Source organism: Patiria miniata, unplaced genomic scaffold (genome assembly GCF_015706575.1).
Source record: "Patiria miniata isolate m_02_andy unplaced genomic scaffold, ASM1570657v1 HiC_scaffold_13, whole genome shotgun sequence".
Lineage (NCBI taxonomy): Eukaryota > Metazoa > Echinodermata > Asteroidea > Valvatida > Asterinidae > Patiria > Patiria miniata.
Genome location: NW_024037051.1, coordinates 10,832,933 through 10,850,583, shown reverse-complemented (window position 1 = coordinate 10,850,583; position 17,651 = coordinate 10,832,933). Strand labels below are relative to the sequence as shown.

General features: G+C 39.8%; 1 protein-coding gene across 1 annotated transcript in view; it reads left to right on the top strand.

The window, feature by feature from the left end:
• The window catches only part of LOC119721569 (protein O-mannosyl-transferase TMTC2-like), a 61,951-nt gene that overhangs the window by 19,186 nt on the left and 25,114 nt on the right, over positions 1-17,651 (top strand). The window contains exon 2 of the mRNA XM_038191648.1: positions 8,784-9,423. Coding sequence (XP_038047576.1) covers positions 8,784-9,423 — 640 coding nt within the window. The remainder of the gene's footprint in view (positions 1-8,783; positions 9,424-17,651) is intronic.

The window sequence follows — 17,651 nt, the reverse complement described above, 5'->3', positions numbered from 1 at the left end:
TATTAGGGTACGTACATGTAACCTACATACAATTCAGTGCATTTGATTTGAATAAGGGTTAATTTTCTTTTGCCAAGTTGGACGTTGGCCAAAACTTTTGTTTGAAATTCATACACTGAATTTCTAAAAGTACAGTAGAACTAGAACTTGCGAAAGGGGAACTGGGAGGACCAGCTGGCGCCTAGCTATTTTCTACACTTTGTCCCAGGATTAGGTCTCTTTTGAAGAACGCGGATTCAACAAGTTTTTACGACAGCAGTTGCACAATATGACTGCTCCTTTGGAACGGTTGACCTTCACTTCAACCTTTATTTGTTTAGAATGAACAGGGAAGTGACCTGTGTTGACGGTACACAAGAAATTGTCTCCCTAGAGATACGTACGAAAAGCATCTTCTTCAGATGCATGTTTAGCATCTTTCAGCTTTTTCCTAATAATGTTTTAGGCCCCTTGTTGCATGCATCATGGACCTAACTGGGCCACTGGCTTTTATATGAATGAAGTATAATTTACCAAAAAAATGTATGATTGATTACAATTTATTTTTCTTAGCAGCAAGCATTATTATTCAGGAATCCAAAATTTCCTGGGATCCGCTGATTTCCTCGTTTTTTACTTCTCATGAATGCCTTGAAAACTTGAAAAACATATGAAGTCTTGTATGGTTTGGAATTTCCTTGTTTTTTCTAAATTCCCAGTTGCATACCTGATCATTGGTAACTTTCTAAGCAAGTTAGCCTGCTTAATTATGGAACAGTGTAAAATCAGATCAAAATTAGTCACATCATGGAGCGCTGTCGTCTAATGGTTACGGTGTGCAAATGATGTGCTGTGGCACTGGTACCGTACTTGTGTACAAATACAATGTACCGTATGTGGGTTCGAACTTTGACAGGGAACATTGTGCTTTTGTGCTTGGGCAAGACTCTTTACTACAATTGCCTCCAGCCAGGAGTATAAATGGGTATCCGTGAAGGTACCGGTAGAGACCAGAATACGCTGATCTCAAGCTGCTGCAAAAACATGGTCTCGTGGCCTGATGAACAGGGTAATAAATGTGAAGCGCTGTGAGTCCTTTGGTATAAAGCGCCACATACATTTGTAATTATTATTTCTTGTTTAATGTGCACGTAGTGGAATTTTGATGTGCCTGTGGGAAAAAATGAATCATCTGCGTGTGTGCTTTCATACGTACACACATGTACCGGTACGACGTACGTGTGTTGTAAGCTGCGCAGCCAAGCTGCAGGCCTTCTGTATTTCAAGAGAAAAGATGGACTTTGAAACTTCAATTCTTTGGACTACTTGACTGCCCTGCCCTAGCTGTGATCTATTAATTTATAACTGAGTCTGGAGCATTCATGAGAGTGTGGTGTATTTCTAGGCCCTTCACATTATCCAAAATCTACAGCCTTCTATTGATCAAATATTTTTTTAAGTGCGAAAGAGTACATGTTTAATAATGCGTAACAAACAGCACATACAGGTAGTAACGTTTCTTATGGTTTCTTATCTTCACTTATGGTGGACCCATTTTGATTTGATTTCATCATGGGTTGCTGATACATGTACGTTGCTGTACAGCACAAGTTTGGCATCGCAAGTTTGGCTAACGGTAGGTTGAGTTTGCCATCTGGCAAATGTCAGACGTTGAAAAAAAATGTCACCTGTCACATCACATCAGGAATTGCCAGACAGTTATTGTTTTTTTCTTTCTCTGTGACATGTCAGACAGAGTTAATTCACAGGGTGCTAACATTTGAACCAATCTAGTCTTTACTCCAAGCCAGATCCTTTTCATGAAGAATTTTCCCTGTGAATGTCCAGATAATTGTAAACGATGCTATTATTATCTCCGAGCTACATGTACATACATTTTGTACATGTATGCTTGCTACATAGATAGCTCCAGAATGCCTTGAGGCAAAATGGACTTTAATGTGCGGTCTTTTGCACACAGATACACTGTATCATCATCATTGCTATTACATGTAAGAGGATCTTCTGTGAAAGGTGCAAAACCCGGGGTTTCTCCTCCTAAAACCTTTGAAACTCCTTTTGCTGTAACTAATGTACCATAGTCAACAAAAAAGTTTCTTGACTCCAAAGTAAAAAAAAAATCCTAGCATTGCTTAGTATTATAGGCGCAAGTGTGAATACTTGTTTGGTGTTACCATGGGCGTCAATCCTGGGGGGGACAGGGGGACATGCCCCCCCCCCCCCCCCCCCCACTTTTTGAAGGGTGGGGGACACAATATCAAATGTCCCCCCCCCCCCTCAGATTTTTGAACTCGTGCCTCATTTACAGGGCCCTGTACTACAATGTATCTTTTGCTTAGAAAATATTGGTTAAAGTGGTCAGAAATTGCCTCAGATCGCACCACAGAGCATTTAGAATCCAAAATTTTTCGGGGCCCTCAGGCCCGGAACCCCACGCCTTCAGCTGAGAATATAATAGCTTATTCAATGACTTCAACCTCGAAAATGATGTTTAAATCATTATCTTTTGCTTAGAAAATATTGGTTAAAGTGGTCAGAAATTGCCTCAGATCACACCACATGAGCATCTAGAATCGCGCTCGCATTATTTCTGATCAAGGTATGTCCCCCCCCCCCCACTTTTGAGAAGCGATTGACGCCCCTGAGTGTTACATTTGTCCTCTTGAATGCATAATTGGTTTAAGTATACAAGTTGTAACCCCTGCCAAGTGCCAACTTTAGGAAGACTGCATTATTTTTTGGCAGTTCAAATACTTCTGCAGCATTGGTCAAAATTGATTTAAAAAGTGTTCAAACAAAGCCTGCATGTGTTGATGTTCTCTCGTAAAATGTACATATGTTACCCAAATACAGAATTGGATATGTACATTATACAGTTTGCATCAGTTCTCAGGGGAGGATCCCACGTATATATTGCATGTAAAAACATTTTGATTTATGGCACTTCCTTGTCTGAAGCAAAATCCAGGTTTTTGTCAAAACTGCTAGCTGGCTTGGGTTTTTCTCCAAGGTTCAAAGGTCGTCCCCTGCCTTAGATTGAGGTGAAATCCCCTGTGTGGTGTGGGCCCAATTCCCAGCAATGAAGAGTGTTTTATGGTCATGTGATTGTTGATCAGGTTGACTGAACAGACAAATGATCGAAAATTTACGTGTTTTTTTTACGGCTTACTGAGCAATTTTTATGGTTGTGGATAATCAATTTTGAAATATAGATTAGATTAGATTAGATTAGATTTCTTTATTGTCATGCTCAAAATTACATGAAACTTCATTTCCCAGTGTACATGTACAATGAAAAATATGTGTACCGGTACATCCAATAATTTGAAAAATACACAAAACATGACAAGACCAAAATATATCATAACATGTACATATACAAAAACACAGTTACTGCTATACAATCATAAAAACTCTAGGAGCAGTAAAGTAGGATTTTCGGGCTGTGGGGTGATTAGGGAAGGAAATGAGGAAAAATAGGACGGGACAGGATGGAAAACAGCTGGGTCTGGCAATGTGCAAAATGTATAGGGCAGGGTATGATTGAGGGGTAGAGGGGGTGAGAAGGGAAAAGGGGAGGAGAGCATGGAAAGAGAGGGTAGGATAAGGGAAACATTGGAACAGGGTAGGGTAGTGTAGGGAGGGGCAGGGCTGAGTAGAGTTGGGTATGGAATAACTGAGTTATAAAACACAGCTAAAAGCAACTTATCTAGGACATTTGAATGAAATAAAAACCACAAGCGTAGGGATAAAAACTATCTGGTGAATGTTGAGTTAAAAATTTGAATAGCCCATGGTAAAAATGAAGATTTGAACCTGTTTGTTTTGAGACTCAGTTGACGTACTCTGCCTGATCGATTGCAAGTAATAAAAGGGTTGAGGGGGTGACTTGTATCCGAGAGAATGCTGTAATTAAATTTGGTGATAAGATGATTCTTTGCTAAATGTTGGATATCTTCAACAATTATCTTCATAGCTTGCTTGTCGATGCGTTCAAGTTTTTTTTCTGATTGTACAAAGTAAGTGAGTTGAACCAAGATATACAACAAAAGATAACAGTTGACTGGATGGTGCTCTGATAAAACAGAGTTAGCTAAGCTGGCACAGACATTAGCACACAGACAAAACAGGTTTCCTACCAAATGCTTGTGACTGGTTCTTAGTTGATTTGTGCTAAGTGCATAAACTACTACTAAGCAACAATTTCCTCTAAGGGGCTCCCATAAAAATCGGTGCCTGTTCATCACCTGTTTGTTTTAACCTAAAGCAGGTCATCCTGAGGAGATCCCATCAATTTAAAGTGTTGGCTGTGGGGAGTGAGAACAGATTTACAGGGCTGCATGCCTCCTCTGTTACCTGTCTGTTCCCCCATGGCTCTCCACAACTCCCCCACACCTCCCCCACACCTCCCCCCATCCCCACCCAAGGCCCAATGCTTAAACATGTCAGTGGCCATTGTCAGGTGGAGACATTCAATTGCAACATGTTGCATCGGCCCCATATTGTATCAAATAACGGAGCTGTCTATTTGTTCGCTGTGCAGATTTTTGGAGGGAATTTTGCCAACATGTGGACTGATGATTTTACTGTTTTTGCCTTGGACGGCTCCAAACCCAATTTGCGGAGAGCTTTTGCTGTCGTAAATGCAGCATCACATATACGCGGTACAATTGCTTTTCCCCCTTTCTTTTTACATGCATGAGAGGCGGACTGCCCAGTGCCAAAATATTTCGCAGATTTAATGTGTTGCTTATAATAAGGATATAATTGACTGCTTAGAATGCAGTACATGTATACTGGTACATGTGTTTGTCAAACTATGCAAGTTTGTTATTGCATATGAAATCACGTGCAAATGTCAGAAATTCTTAATCCGAGTACTGAATAGAACCTTCGGTAGCATGCACTTGGACTACAGCCATTATATTACAGTACCTGGGGTCGTAGCACTTTGCGCAGGATCTTAATGCTGCATTTTCCCTGTGGCTGTTTTTACGGTGCAGCTCGGGAAAAAAAGGGACTGGCGAGCTCTTTCAGAGCCACACAACCGTGTGGAATAAGATTAGAAAATTTTGCCGGGAGAAAGAAAAGTGATGTTGGCCGGACATTTTTAATGAGGGGATGGAGTGGCATCTGCGTGGGAATATTATATGAGATGTGCCTGTTAATAACACTGTATTCGGTGCAAAGTTGAATTCTCTTGGATTTTGTAGATTAGGAAAAATACGGTACATACCTACAGGTACATACAATGTAATATACAATAGATACGTATAAGATTATTTTTCTACAGACCTGTGTTAATTTCTCTGTTACCCCACTCGACCTAGAAATTAGTCAAGCAGAGCCTTTATTAAAAAAAAAAAAATTAAAACCGATGGTGCTGCCCCGCCCGAAGTGTTGAGGACGTTGTTGTGTTTGTTTCATTTTTTGGAACTTGGTCAGCAGTGCAATTTTTAGAAACACTAAAAGCGAATTGAACACCATCCTCTCCTATGATTTCTGGCTATAAAAATTAAGAAATTTCATAAGACATAAGAAGACATAAGAAAACTTTATTAATCTCCTGATGAAGAAATTACAATGCTCGCAAAGCTTATAAAAAGGGAAGTACACTGAATACAAAATACATTAGTTAAAATTTACAGATGTATTCACCCACCATTTACAAATTTACTCGGCCACCCTTTTTCCCCTCATGAAACATGTCTTGTACCGGTACATTGTATTCCCACTGTGTATGTGTTTTAGATTATTAAAGAATAATAAGTCAAGAGATCTAGTTTTAATTTTTCTGTGACAAAATATGATTACCGGTGCTGGTTTGGTACATGTACATGTACACAAAGTACGGTACTGGTATGTAATGTTAACATGCTGGTGTTTGGTTGGGATCTTTTTACTTGTACCGGTACATGTATGTTCTGCACTAGTTGACCGTTTAAAATAGCTACTGCTATGAGAAAAACAAATTGGTGCAGGTTGTTTTTTTATGACATCCATGTACACGTATATATTTTTAACATTTGTACCATATGTACATCATTATATGGCCTATGTTCAATTGTTCATTGCATAGGTCATTTGGTGAACATCTGTTCTTAGCAATTTATATCTCTGCAGAAAGATGATACATTTTCGCCTGCGCTTCACTTGTATCAGAATCTGTCTCTAGCATTATTGGGTTACAAGCCCCCAATAACTGCGACAAATTTACAATGATGTACTATCTGAAAATGTTGGGTCCAGCGTGGCCTTATTTCTTTTGTTGGAATGGCTGGTCTCATCAGGCTTGCCACCCGGAGCACTTCGGCCATCAGACCATAAAACTCAACCTAGTTAACTCTTCATTGTTAGCCACCCAAAACAGATCCATACTGTCCCTGTCCATGCGACAAAGGATTCACTGCAATTGATCTTATTCAGGTTGATCGGTTGAGTAAAGGCCCATTACGATCTCCCTACCCACAGCACTGATTTCAACCACCCCTGCCATTTCTTGTTGTCCCCTCTCTTCTTTGAGACACAATAATAGGATTATCGTGCGAGCCGCTTTAGAAGTGAGGCTCAAGGAAGCCCGAGGAATAGAAAAGGAGGGGTAAAACCCCTGGGGTTGAATGGGGATGAAAGCATTAGGTACAGAGGGAAAGCTGCCTTGGACTGACAGCTTTGAAGAATGGAGCTTGCACAAACAAACTCAGACCTGGTCGTAGACAATTCAACCGAGGTTGAGACTCCATTATAGAAAAAAAATTCACAGTGATAACAACATATAAAACAGTTGACAAACAAAAAAACTAGGCTTTCATTAAAACAGCCCGACTGTTGATTTTCCTCAAAAGCCTAGGTAGAGCTGGGGTGTGAATAAGTAGAAAATTGCCCTGCCTGTTTATCGGTCGATGGACCCAGGCTATATGCCCAAGCAATTTACAGCCCCTAAATTGCCCCATTTTGGGAGATGCAAGGGGGCCGCCAAACGCACCGATGCGACCACATCTTTTGTGTACATACTGTTTCTTCATTCAAAAGCAACAAATTGGAATTTGCCCTCAGTCAGGTGGTCTGTTTCTAGTTTTTGCATCCTTTTGTGTGGGTCTTCAGTAGTTTGTAGCAAACGATGCTGGGGATCAAGTTTACAATGATTTCACCCATTTAAACTTTGCTAAAAAAAAACATACTGAACATTCACATGTAGGCCCAGTTTAGCACTGCAGCATGTACAGTGTACATGAACATGTACCATACATGTACATTATTAGTGCTTTTAATTTCTGGTACTGAAACCAAGGATTCCTCAAAAGCGCCCCAGGCACTGTATAGGTAGCTCGCAAGCCTGAAGAAACCTGTGTAGAGATAGGACAATGAGAAAAAATTACAGTTTTAGAGGTACCGGTAGGAGAAAAACCCCAGAAGGGTATTCTGGGGGAAACTTCCCACAGATTCAGATAGGGACTGAAAACCCAATCCGCATGTTGGCCCAGGCGGGATCCGAACACGGGTCACAACAGTGGAAGACAAGGAAAATACCAGCGGTACCGCTACGCCAACCTGACTTCCTCACATACCGGTACATACATGTACATGTACATACCGGTACTGTACCATACATCATCGTATACATGTTTCATGATGCATACATGGAACATAGGCTATATGCTTTTCTGTCAGTTCGTGGAGTTGTACATGTACATTGTGTACATTACAAATTACATAAAATAAATGATGATATTCTAGTCCATGGCTTGATATTCATTTGTTGTTGGATACACTACAGTACCCTTTTAGTGCATGTACAGTTCAGACACATATTACCGTATCTAAACTTGTTCAAGTGTGTCCTGATGTTTGCTCTGTACTGTTCTGTATCTTTTATCAGAAGAACTTCTATTTACGGACAGTGATTACATTGGATATTAATCATGAGAACAGATAAAGGCGTTTGTGTACTAAGTACAAATATATAAAGATTGGTGTTCTACAAAATTATCCATACAGTCAGATATCAGAAACTTTGTGAGGTTTAAATAAATGTGTGTGTAAATGTTGTGGTTTCCCAAATTGTGGTTTATTTGATGATTTGTACTGAAAGGCTGTATCCTCTCTGAGTGATCCCTGTTTGCTATTTCCCAGGTTTGCAGCATTGCTAATGTTGCTAGCATCATGACTTAGGGTGTGACCCCTGGCTGCATGGCATATGGGTTTATGGCTTCTGACCATCACCCCTTGAACAAAGATCTTGACAAACTGGAGAAATGCCAACATAGGGCTGGATAGCTCTGTTTGGAGCACCAGTACGATATTCTGGAGGTTGCAGATTCAAAGCCTGCTGCAGTCAATTTCTTTGCTGAGCATTATACAATGTAATTGTTAGAAGGAGTATAAACAAAGAATCATGTAACTATAAAAGGTATAGGTTCTCAGATTAGCACTTCGTATATACATGCATACATCGTACAGTACACATCCCATATTAACTACTGGTATGAGCTTACATGGTTTGCTCAGAAGCTCTGCAATCATTGCTATCATCTCAGACTAACTAGAGATCATAGCTGAAATTCTTGGGTTTGCAAAGCCATGATATTGGTCACTTGCAAAAATTTCACTAGAGTGCTGTTGGGAACAGCATGACAATAACTTCGGGAAAGCAAACATTCAAAATGTTACATTTTGAAGCTCTAGTTGCGTTGAATAAGCTTGATGCATAATTGCGTATTTTTTTCTGGATATGCCAAACGGTCAATTGCAAAACATTTCAGGTTATTTAAATTTTTTTTTCTCAGGCGTGCCATACTCAAGAATCAGGACCTTCTACAGGAGACGCCCATCTCCAACATCTTCTACGATGACTTCTGGGGCACGCCTCTCATCCACAGCGGCAGCCACAAGTCCTACCGCCCTCTCTGTGTCCTCAGCTACCGCTTCAACCACCTCCTGGGACAGCTAGACCCGTTCGGCTATCACCTCGGCAACGTGCTGCTTCACGTTCTGGTGACTGCCCTGTTCACTTACGCGGCGAGGGTCGTGTTGTTACGGCGAACATTTCCGGCATGTCTCGCCGGGGTGTTGTTTGCCGCGCATCCAGTCCACACAGAAGCGGTCGCAGGGATCGTCGGGCGGGCCGACGTCGGAGCCTGCCTCTTCTTCCTGCTGTCGTTCCTCTGCTACATCAGTTACTGCCGGCGGAGAGATTCTTCCAAAGAACATTCAAAATTCAGGACTAGTGACGAGGACAAACGTCAGCCCCACCTACCGGTATGGCACAGATATATTTACCTGACTCTCAGCATCTTGTTTGCGACAATGAGCATGCTGACCAAAGAGCACGGAATGACAGTCTTAGCAGTGAACATCGCCTACGATGTGTTTATTCAGAATAAATCAAGGCTTCGAGATCTTCTTTCTTTTAAAATCTTTTCAAAGGTGAGATATTGATTGTTGGATTGTGAGAAAAAAATTCCCTTTGAAGGCAGACATGCAACTTTTTCTTTGATTAGCAGATGTCCTCTTTTTTAAATTCTCTTTTGTGTCATTCAAAATTGCAGAACGCTGCAGAGAATCTGGTGAAAACTTGCATAATTTCCTCTTAATCTGCCATTTCTCAGTTGCATGCATGCCTGATAATTAAGGGAGTGAAGATAATAAATTGGACATGAGATGGTTACAGGGAAATTTTGTAAATGTGAAGAGAGCTGAGCATGTTAAGTTACATGTACATGTTAAGGTTTGTTTCATAAGTGGAACAGAGCCATCATATTTCTGTGTTTGGAAATGTTTTATTTTGGTTTTTAACCTCACAGTCCTAGATTTCGTCAAATACACCAGATGATTTGGAGGATTCTGTAGAATTAGGAAGGTACATAATGTACCAGTAGAACCCAACCACCATTGCTTCCCCTAGGGTCTGATCTTCCCTGAAAGTAAAACCAAGAAGAAAGTGCAAAGGGCCTCTAGCAGCATCAGCCCATTGGTTTATTTTGGAGGATTCTTGAAGGCTCCTTGCAAAAATTCCTAGGGAGTTACCTGTAGGTTGGGGTTGAAGAATGATGTTCTGTTTTTCAATCAAGCAGGGGAATATATTTCCAAAAAAAAAACATTTGCAAAAGTAGCAGACAAATATTTAATAGCCAAAACTGAAAAGTTGGTACCAATGCGTACTACATGTTATTGCCTGTATTTTCGTACGTACCGTATACACTGTACATATACAACGTGTACTGGACACTGGCCCGTACACGTACAATGTACAGCATATCTAGAATTTACATGCAATCTTCGGATTGGATATTCCATTTACAAAGAGATTTTATAGGCGCCATAAAAGCCGCCATATTTTTGTTTGGTTCAGTTTCTGCCCGCACAAACAAAAGGTACCTATCTGTACCCAGTACCGACAGTCGTAAATGACGTGACTATACCGGTATATTGTAAAGAAGGTGAGAGTTCTGAAGTACTTTCTAGTGACAATTAAATCGGGAAACCTTTACAAAAGTAGAAGGACCCAAAAAACTGCACCTGCAAAAGTAGCCTTCAAAATTCAGACAGCTACTGATAGGTCCATTGATATCAGTTACTTGCAATAAATCGTTAATATTTTAACTTCACACGTACGTACATGTTCATGCCCTATACAATTGGTGTCCCCTTTCTCTCAGAAATTTAATATTTCTGCAAATGTGAACAACACTATACCGGTAGATTACATTGCCACATGTAATTCACACTTCTTTTTGAAAACAATAAACCCCAGTTCTGACCTGGGCCCAATTTCATAGCGCTGCTTAACAGTAAGCAGAAAAGTTGTGCTTACTATAGCAGAAAATCATGCTGCGCTGCTTAAGCACTATTTCATGCTAGCGGTTGGGCGCGCATGGAGATTTCTATTGTTACGTCACTGATTTAAGCCAAGTTTTCTTCTGGGGTTAAGCGTGCTTTTGCTGTGCTTACTGCTTACTGGTCCCTATGAAGTAGATGGAGGCTCGGTAAGCACAAAGTCGGCTGTTAAGCAGCGCTATGAAATTGGGCCCAGGGTAGACATTGTTAAAAGGATGAACCTGTGTTCCCAGGAACGGAGTGTCCATTTCTCTTTCAAAGCGATTGGGCCAGACTCAAGTCCATGAAATGCTGCTGTGGGGGGATCACCACACCTCCTCCACAGCGAGTCTGTTACCTTCCCAGCAATGAATAATGCCGGTACCCATTTAACACCTGGGTTGAGAGGAGTGATTGAGGTAAAACACCTTACTCAAGGGCACAACACGTATGGCCACGGCGGGGCTCGAACCCACAATCTCACGATCATGAGGCCTACAGGTGCTCTACTGATGCTCCCTCTCCCAGAGTATCGGGTCTAAAACCTTGGTAAATTTTCCATGTTGTTAATGTCAGTTGAGAAGTTCATGGCCAATGTTGCAGGTTTTAGAAAATGCTGCTGTATAGAATGAAAAGCGTTTTTGTTGAAACCATTATCTGCTTGTGATTGAATTCAGTTTTCGTAAAGCGTACACCGTATCGTGAGTTGAATGAAGAACAGTAAAATGCACCATTTATTCATGTTTGGAGCAATGCTCTTTGTGCTTGTTACGATTATCCCATGTCATGGTTCATGAACATTCACATGTTGTACACCTTGACGTGGGAAAGAACTACGGTAGTGTTAAAAAAAATCTCCGCTTCAGTGCTCACTGATTGGATACTTTTGTGTAAAAAAAAAGTCGGTTAAAGTGGGGGAAAAATGATTTTTTTTTTTTTCTGTGGGTGACGGTATTGAAAGACGTTTCTCCAAATTCTGTCTGGATTAATAGGTCAGGGGCTGTATATGACGAGAGGCACTTTGTTCATTGTGGGTACTAGACAACCTTTTTATGGTGAGATGGAGTTTTTTGCAAGTACTAATATAGCTGTCCCAGTTAAGTTGAGGAGGTTACTTGACTAAAGAATCAACGTGGGGAGGAGATTTTTCTTCTAAAGGAAGAGGCCACCTAAGCAAGGAGGGAAAAATAAGTGAATGAATGTTTTCTATCCTAATTAACCCTCCTACTGGTAGATCCTGCAGAAGTCTCACTGTTACAATTTGGGGAGGATGCAAAGTAGGGGAGAATGCAAAATTACAATTGAGTTTTTTTCTCTCAATGTTTAACAAGGTTTTACCAGGTTTTATGGGGTTTTACAAGGTACATGTACAATGTGCTTCAGGGTTCAACAGGTCTGAGTTTACTGCTCGTGTAATGTGTTTTTCTTATAGTACATGTACATGTATGTAATTTCAGGCTTAAAGGGAATATACATCATTTGCTTTTGCTGTAATTTTCAGAAATGGATGGAATTGGGGGGTTGGAAATATGTAGCAAATACAGTTACATGTACACTGACTTTTTTGAGGTTTTGGGTTCGAAAATGCTATAAAAACCAAGAAAAACAATCATTTTCCTGTAGTCTGGTTCCCTGACTCCATATAAGAAGAAACAGAGCAGTTTACCTACATTGGGGAATTGTAAGGTCAGGGAACCAGTGTAGCTGGCTTGTACCCGTTCATAGGTGTGTTATCGATTGCAAACAAGTGCGATGGTCAATTGGGGCCAGTATTTGAAAAAAAGCCAGTTTTTTTCCAACGCTGGTTGGCCGACCAGCGTTGGAAATTGATACAAAAATACCATTTTTTTTTTAAATGACAGTATACCAGGTGCCATGATTTTACAGGATGCTTTACACTGTCATATCATTCACTAACAGTCCAGCAAGGTATTTCAAAATGATTTGGTAGTTTTATTTTTTTTGATGATTGCAAATGTTGTATTTTCCCTTTAAAGATGTCCCTAATTAAATGTACAAAGAATACATGTACCGGTACATGTACAATGTATATTACATGTATACATCCCTTGGAGAAAGTTGGAAGGGTTAGAAATCTTCTTTATAGAAAAAAGCCCCAGGGAGTTACAGTTAAAGGAGAGCACAATTGGGCATTGGCTTCAGTCCCACATTCAACAAGTATAAATACATGCAAACTCAATCTACCGCACAGCTGCACGTTTCAGTGTCCCAGGGCTGCGACCTGGGCAGTATCGGTGACATGTACATGTAATTCACACACATAATTTGCCCCTCTCTAATGTTACCAAATTTTACTCAAATAAACCGAAGAGAAGAAATAATAAGCAGGGCCCGTGTTGAACATGTTAATAATCATTGCAGTCTGAGAAGTGCTGATGATTGACACACTGACTAACCCGATAAAGGGCAAAGAGATTTGGTGTCCTACAAATGTAGTGTGCTGTCATGAATTCACGTCGTAATTTATTATTCAATTTTTATTATTTGTCCATATTGTTGCCAAAAATGAAACATTTATGATGTTGAAATTTGGCACGTAGCTCACGCGAGGTTTGGACATTGTGTTTTATGTTGGGTAACTAATGCCATGTTTGATATATTGATGTTCTAATTATGCAACACCAAAGGGAACTTTACGAGCTGTGATCAAAAAAGGTCACATACATACATGTACATGTTTGTCAAATTGAATGTATTATACGTAAATTAAATTATGCAATGATGGAATGGATAGATGACGTACATGCGGTAGTGTGAGGACATCATCCCATGAATCACGAGCTTCGAGGAAAAAGAGTGTTTTGCCTAAATTAGCTTGTTGCTCAATGACCCTATTCCACATATCATTTTGGGATGAAAGTTGAAATGAGTTGTCAGAATTAATTGCAGAACCTCTGGCTGATCGAGGATTTTAAAATTTGAGGTAACTGTTGAAGTCCACACTTACAGAGACCAACTGCCTTAATTTAACCCTCCTGCTGTTTGAACTGTCACAGACAGTCAAAACTTTTGTCCACTTCCCCTGCCATGCCTTTTACACAGGCTAGTCAGTCAGATCATATTTCGAGCAAGTACTGGAACTGTGACTAGTCAAATTCAGTCAACCGACAAAAGCAGCCATTAAGTAGTAGGCACAGCTGGTTTATCAATCACCTACAGTCAAAGCAAAGTCACAGCCACAGTCACAGTTACATAAAACAGTCACAGCCAGTCAATCCTGCTTTATGTGTACCGTAGGCTGGGAGCTCATAATCGTAAAAAAAACATTCACTTGACTGATATTGACGGACAACTTTGCACAGAGTGTATGTTTGCATTGGAGAGTTAAACAAAGAGTCATGATTACATTTTAAAAGGAAATGTGGGATTTTTTCAAAGTATGCAAATGGTCAAATGGAAGGAGGTTGTCGAACCCCACCCTCCCCCTCTTTTTTTTTTTTAACTGCATGCGTAGAAATTCATTCAAATTCATCAAAGGGATATTAAAATCCGATTTTCAGCCAAGGAAATTAATTCTGGTGAAAATAAGAGCATTTTGAAACTGTACTTTCAAACTCGAAAACTTTAGTACACAAAAACAAAGAAATGTCTCCACAAGGATACAAATTTCAGTATGTGTGCGTTCATGAATGTGGGATAGATGTCTTTTGGAAATAAAATACTCAAAATAAATTTAGCCCTTCAGCACTTGTATTAAATTGAATAACACTGTATAATTTACTCCTCCATGAAAACATGGAACTGTAGAGTGTTGGGGCGGTATAACAGGCAGGGCGGGTTGAGGGTGTACAAGGGTGAACAGAATCTCAATGAAGTTACTATGCTATGTACATGATAAGGCTTGCCAGAATTTGATGTTTACATTTTCTCCACCAAAACATCGATCTGAAATGATGGATCACAGCTCAAATTCACCATGATCGCTTCACCTTGAATGCAAAGAAAAGTCAGGACATGAATGGCAACAGTTCTGTGCCTTCAGATGAATCATTTTGTAAACCTTTTCACACCAGTTAAGTGGTTAAGCTTTGTTCAGCTTCACAAACTCTACAGTAAGGCTGCTAATATCAAAACTGTGTTTGGTGGACCTGAAAGAATCTTGTTCCTGAAAAAAAAAAAAAAAACGAGTGTTTTGATTTCCGCTTAAAAAAAAGGGAAACATTTGACAAAATGCCTCTGATGAGTTTCACAGTTTTTAAACCACCGAGTTATACAGGGTGAGTCAAAAAAGCGGATCCCAAACCCCCAAAATAGATTTCATATTTTAAAAAATATGTAGCACCAAAAATAATAATGACTGGAAAGGCAGTTTCATAAGCTACTTTTAGATGAAAAAATTACGGAAATTGCTCAATCTGTAAGAATATCACCATTTAAACGCAATGACCCTACAACCTGTCTCGTCCAAAAAAAGCAATTTATTGTGTGTTTTGACTGTTTGGAACAACAAAGAAAATGACATGGAATTCTTGTTTCAACAACTGTAGTACACAATATCTTTATTAACAACCCTGATTAGGCAAACAATATGATTTATAAAATCTACTTTTTTTAAAAGACGGGCCTTCAAAATGACTTTGTTGAATATTTGTTAACGTTTAAACTGAGATTTTATCGCTGATGATGTTTGAAGACAATTGTGACGATGATTCTTGAAATCACATTTTTTTTCGATGAGACAGGTTTTAGTGTCATTGTGTATAAATGGTGATATTCTTTGAATGAATTGACCAATTTAAGTAAGTTTTTCATCTAAAAGCAGCTTATGAAATTGGCTTTCCAGTCATTATTATTTTTGGTGCTACATATTTTTTTTAAAATATGAAATATGATTTTTTGGAGTTTGGGTTCCGCTTTTTTGACTCGCCCTGAACATTAGGGGTGTGCATTTACAAGTAGTAAAGGATTTGGGTACCATATGGAGAAAAAAAAACCAGGCACCCGGGCACCCGTTAAAGAAACCCAACCCCATAAACTATATTTTTTTATTCAGTGGCCATGCCCAAGATTTTTGTAACCCCATGATTAACATGCATGCTCTTGGAATTCTTTGAAGTTGAATGAGACTGTCTGGCGGTTTTTAACAAGTTATTATTGAATTCAGCTCTCACTTTTGCCAAAACTAGATTAGCCTTAGGGCTTTTTCTACTCTTTTTGAGATGACTGCGGACTGATGCACTTTCGAATAATGGCAGACATACCGGTACGTGCACAATGTCACGTAGGAAAAATTGACGTCGATATTTTTTTCTGTTTAGAAAAAAGTGCGCCTTTACGCATGCAATTGTCAAATGCTTGATGCGCTGTAGCCTACTGTATTCGGCTAATGAAATGTACTCTTTCTTTGGATGAAATGCTTCATAATGACTTTTGTTTCCAAGTAATGTTTGAAATCTGATGATTTTTTTTCAACAATTTTCTGCAAAAGTTTGCGCATTTACGCATGCATATTGCCAAATGCTGGATGCGCTGTAGCCTACCGTATTCGGCCAGTGAAATGTTCTCTTTCTTTGGATGAATGCTTCACGAATGACTTTGTTTTTCAAGTAACGTTTCAAATCTGATGATGTTTTTCAACAATTTTCTGCAAAAGTTTGGAAACCCTTTGAGAAAATGACAGCTGCCTTTCACATGAGCTTCGTGAAGTCATGTGCCATGCACTGTATTTGTTATGTATCCTTTTTGAAAAACAGAGTCAGATTTTTCCCTAGGGATACACTGTACGTGTACCGGTAATTACATGCAATATGTACATTCTTCTCTGAACATACACACATATTTAAAAACAAATTTTCCAAAATGCCTTAAAAGACCCCCCTTTGCTGTTTCAGCCTGTTGTATAATGCCAACGACCCCAATCCATCCCACCGAACTTTGCAGGGCATCCTCAAAACACGGCATGCAGCCTGTAGCAAGCCCCAGCATATTCTGGGTCAGTTCATTAAGAAGATGAAAAAAAAGGAAAGCATGAATCCAGAATTCCAGATCAGTGCCCTGGCCCCTTGTCCTCCTTTCCAACAGGCACCCTGCCGAGCACCAGTCTCACGCTCAATTGGTTTCTGTTGGGATTTGGTTGTCCATGTCAATTCCAGTCTGCCACCTTCGTTGGGACTCCCCGCCGCTCAGCGTACCAGATGGGGATTGTAGCCATTATTCTTCCTCTATTAAAAGTTCTTTAGGCAACACCATTGGTGCTGACACCATGGTTTGGTTTTCCCCAAATTCCAAAAAAAATGATAGATTGAATCACAAGGGATTGAAATCTGGCTGGAGGTTTAAAAGGCCTATGCATGTAATTTTTGGAAATACAGTCCTTGAAAATGTACCGTTGCATCCCATTGAACCTTATTTTCAATTTTCGTTTTGCCATTTTTAAGGACATTTTTGGTGCCTTTTTTTTTTTGGTTTTTATGCTGTATACAAATTTCCATATTCATGAGCAAAAGTGTGATGTCAGTTCTACTGGTATTTCTAATCAGTGGTACTTCTATCCATTCAGGGCCTAATTTTCTGGCTCTAGCCCGGTAGTACTCGCGGCAACATTCTGAGCCTTTGAGCCAAATTCTCTTCTTACAAATACAGGTTCAGTCAGCACCAAACCAGTATAACACACAGAATTTTTACAGAATGTACAAGTAATTTTGTATTGTAGTCAAATTTCTTTGCAAACCCACAAAATACAGTGAATGCAGATTTTTCTTGCAGTAGTTATGTACATGTATGTGTAGCAGCAATTTTTTTCTGCGTACTTATAAGCAGAACAGCATGAAATTGATCCCAAGCCAATGTTGTGTGGCCCATATTGATACTGCAGCTGC